At 38.5% G+C, this 4,222-nt stretch overlaps 1 protein-coding gene across 2 annotated transcripts; it reads left to right on the top strand.

The window, feature by feature from the left end:
* Positions 1–1,159: 1,159 nt before the first annotated feature.
* Positions 1,160–4,203, top strand: LOC105180055 (protein ROOT PRIMORDIUM DEFECTIVE 1-like). Of its 2 annotated transcripts, none has more exons than XM_020691530.1 (2): positions 1,160–2,569; positions 4,043–4,203. In XM_020691530.1, exon 1 carries the CDS (start codon positions 1,171–1,173, stop codon positions 2,371–2,373), a length of 1,203 nt encoding a protein of 400 aa, XP_020547189.1. In that variant the 5' UTR covers positions 1,160–1,170; the 3' UTR covers positions 2,374–2,569; positions 4,043–4,203. The 2 variants fall into 2 exon arrangements, with proteins under 2 accessions (XP_020547189.1, XP_011102019.1); XM_011103717.2 differs by lacking the exon at positions 4,043–4,203 and adding an exon at positions 2,652–3,066.
* Positions 4,204–4,222: the final 19 nt, after the last annotated feature.

Raw genomic sequence — 4,222 nt, 5'->3', positions numbered from 1 at the left:
TCTAGATCAGCTCTTAGGATTTGTCCAAAAAGTTGGCATTCACCACTAGCTGCCCGAACTTCCTGTCAAGCTCCTCGAAGTTTTCTCAAAGGTGCCTGAGTATCAGCATGATGGACTTTGCTTCAGATGCCTACATCCCTCGTCAGGATATCTGCAATAATATTTTTATGAGATTTTATAACGTGGCTTTAAATTTTCGTAGTAGATTGCATCCACGATGTTATTCGTGGCTTCAAATATTGTTATTCACCACGTTTCTCCGGGCAGTCGGGAGATATGTCTTCTTGCTCCGCAAGTCTAGCAATTACAGTCTTTGAAACTTTCATTTGCTCGGGTATAGCTCCATCTGAAAGTTCTTCTTATAGGGGTTCTTCCAATGGATCTTGCATCTGTTCGTCTAGATCCTTGGAATGAAGCCCTTGAGGGTTCTATTTTCTATCCAAATTTGTATGTTCTGGCTTTTGACTGGGACCACCATGTTCTCCGTTGGGAAAAGGTTCTTCTGCAACTCCTAGGGTAGGAGTCATTATTTTGCTTCCTCATTTTTCTTGGCTCGCTTGATTCTCCTATAGTAGTTGGAAAATCATTGTTATCACACTCGTTTTTAGTATTGAATGAGAAGGAAGAAAGAACATGTTAGTTTTGCCAAATCACTACAAAACACACCAAACATTGAGTTTTTATTAATAGTAACACTATTGATTTTAGTAATTAAAAGACTTTTCTTGAAGGTCCCATTTCTAATTTATTTACTTTAATTATAAAGTTTCATTTGATTAACTATTATTTGTATAAAAATTAATTTCTCTGTTAAAACTATTTCATTAAAAATTTAAATGCACATGTTTCTTATTATCTATACTAATTATAAAAAGAAAGCATCTTTCGTGTCTAGAATGGAAGTTCTTTTAGGTATTTTATAAAATGTGTTGTTTCTTTATGGACAAAAATAATCCTATGCCTTCATAAATAAATAAAATTTTATGTATTATGATTATATATAAATATATTATAATACTCTCTTAGAAGTCAAATATTAACCCTAAGAGAGTATTATAATATATTTATATATAATCATAATACATAAAATTTTATTTATTTATGAAGGCATAGGATTATTTTTGTCCATAAAGAAACAACACTGAAATTTGAACCCCTGCAGGCTGTGCTATGGCGGCCCACATCTTTAAGAAAATCCGCCCGGCCGGCGCCACCGCCGTCCTCCGCCGCACTAAAACCACCTCAGCCCAATATGTGGACTCAAGATTCCGGGACCCTACATTCGAAAAGTTGATGGAGAAATACAAAAATCTGCTAAAAGTCATATCCATACAAGACCTCATCCTCGCCTCAAACTCCACTCCACCTTCCGTCTCCCTCGACTTTCTCCACCACGTCTCCCAGAGGCTCCACCTGAACCGCGGCCCCACCGCCTTCCTCCGCAAGTATCCCCACATATTCCACATTTTCAATCACCCCGTCAAGCTCCAACCCTTCTGCACCCTCACCCCGGCCGCCCTCAAAATCGTCCGCCAAGAATCCATGGCTATAGATAACTCGCTGCCACTTGTAGTAACCCGATTGGTCAAGCTTCTATCGATGTCCGTCTCCAAGAAGTTGCCGCTTCGAGCCATTTTCAAGGTCTGGAGAGAATTGGGACTGCCAGATAACTTCGAGGACTATGTTATTTCAAGCAATTCTGACATTTTCTTGCTTCAAGATGGAAATGAACCCAATACTCATTTTTTGGTGCTCAATGATGGTGAAGCATTTAAGGATTGTTTGATTCATGCGGTTGAGAATTGGAGGATCGTGGAGTGTTGTAAGGAGGATTGCAGTGTGGATAGGACCGACCTCAGGTATAGCTTTAAGCAGGGGTTTCCACCGGGGATGCGATTAAAGAAGAATTTCAAGGCGAAAGTTAAGGAATGGCAGAGATTGCCATATGTTGGACCGTATGAGGAGCTGGGGGTGGAGGAAATGAGGAGGACTAAGAGTAGGATGATGAGAATGGAGAAAAGGGCAGTGGGGATTGTCCATGAGTTTTTGAGCTTGACTGTGGAGAAGATGGTGGAGGTGGAGAAGATTAGTCATTTTAGGAAGTGGTTTGGAATTGATTTGAATGTGAGGGATTTGTTCTTGGACCATCCAGGGATGTTTTATCTGTCAACCAAAGGAAAGAAGCACACAGTGTTTTTGAGGGAGGCATATGAGAGAGGATGCTTGATCGAGTCAAATCCGATTTATGAGGCTCGGAGGAAGCTTCTTGATCTTGTTCTTCTGGGCTGTCGTGGGTTGGGAAGAGGTGATGATAACTCCAATAGTGTGGATCAGAGTGAAGAAAATGAAGTGGAAGAGATGTACAAAGATTGAGGTGTATTGTCGGGTTAAGCTCTTCCTCACTGTGGCGTTGCAAAGTTGGGAGGTAGAATTAAGTTGAGGTTCGCTGATCTTAGCTGGAAAGTACATTATGCACAATGCAACATGTATTGGAATGAATGCTTCTGGTGTTGTTTGCTGGTTATGAATCATCCGTAGCTTAAACATTCAAGTGGAGAGTTCACACAAGGTAACTATGTCTCTACTTCATTACGTCACCTCCATATTGTTGGGATATATGACATTGATTATATGCTTGTTTGCTTGCTTAGATGATTGATGTTGTCGCTAGAAATTGCACAGACGGAATAGCATATGATGACAAGAGATGAAGACTTGAAAATTGACAAATTAAGTTATTCGAAACTCAGAGTAAAAGATTTTGTCTTCATTTTGTAAGTGCTTGAGTGGCTTGATGATGTAGTCAAATATTCGTGTTTTCTTTGTACACAAGAGGACATATTCATGTTTTCCTTGATGTGAATAAATTTGCATTTTGATACACTTATATTTCTTCCTCTGGACCTAATCTTTTAGGCAAATGGATATACATTGAAGTGATGAGTAAAGGACTTAATTTCTTTAATTACGCAAAGTAGTAACAGAGTTATAGTAGATTAAGTTGTTCAATGTGATAAGCTTTTCTCAAGACTGTTTCTTTACTTCAATGCTCTTTCTTCTCATGGTTTATAATTTGCTAAAATTGAGTGGTTCACATAGCTTGAGCTGCATATCCCTTGTATGCCACATTTGGATTATTTCTGATCTTTTGGCCGTCACAAGATCTTGTAGTTTAGGATCAGTAAAGTGTCTATATAATACTGGGAGTTTTGATTTAAAATTGAAGTCACTTCAGATCAGTCCTCATGTCTTTCACCTTGCCTCATGCTTTGGCTTCAAAGTTGCAAGTGTTATCATGGCAAACAGTTAAAGTATAGTATCATCCAATGAGAGGCAAAATCAGTTCAAAGCTTTTGGCTGGCAGAACAGAGCTCCGCTTCGACAAGCGTTCACTAATGAATCCCTAATCTATTCTATATCTGAAACCATAAATTAGATAACAGTTAAAAACTGATCAGCAACATGTTGTGTATAATGTGTTCTAAAGTTCATAACTTCTGGAAGTTTGTATGATGTTATGTAAAATAAGGGCGATATGCTATGAGTGTATGAGGGCCCTGGCTACGTGATATTTGTTGTGAGTGACAAATACTGCGGTGTAGCATCAGAACATGGATATCATAACTCGTAATGATAGCTAGGCTATAGATGATATGTGCCAATTTGATTCATTTAGATCAAGAAACTGTTTCGAGTTACCACTAATTTGTTCTCATTGGCATAAAAGTGCCCCTTTTGTTTGTTGTTGTCCGTCAGACTTTTTATGATGCTATTCGTTTTCCGTCAATTACTATCTGATTCTTTTACGTTGTTTTTGTATCTTTTGCATTAAAATTTTTAGCTATTTATGCTTTTGTAACCTGCGTCTAAGTTTGCATTTGGGGAGGGAGAATTAGATGAGCCTCACAGTGGTGAGTGCCTGTGCAAGAGCAAATCCAGGGCACTCAGTTATCTATGCTTCAGTTGAAAATCATACTAATTTTCTCCAACATCTTTGGAGTTGATCCTCTCACCAGGCATGCTTTATTTTTTACATTTGCAGGTATTTGTGACAGCACAACAGTTTACTGTTCTATCAGTCACGTCTTTGAAGTTTGGAGCTATGAGAATGAATGCCAAGCAAGAAGCAAGAATGGGAGAAACAAGCAGTGAGCCAAAATTACCTTGTCGATTCATGCCGGAAAATTTTATCACTGATCAATCATGCAACTTTTAAATACTA

This window comes from Sesamum indicum, unplaced genomic scaffold (assembly GCF_000512975.1).
Source record: "Sesamum indicum cultivar Zhongzhi No. 13 unplaced genomic scaffold, S_indicum_v1.0 scaffold00302, whole genome shotgun sequence".
NCBI classification, from domain to species: domain Eukaryota; kingdom Viridiplantae; phylum Streptophyta; class Magnoliopsida; order Lamiales; family Pedaliaceae; genus Sesamum; species Sesamum indicum.
The sequence above is the reverse complement of the archived record's forward strand: the minus strand, read 5'-3'. Positions and strand labels throughout refer to the sequence as shown.

Coding starts and splice junctions, on each gene's coding strand:
- LOC105180055 (XM_020691530.1), top strand. CDS start 1,171: ATGGCGGCCCACATCTTTAAGAAAATCCGCCCGGCCGGCGCCACCGCC.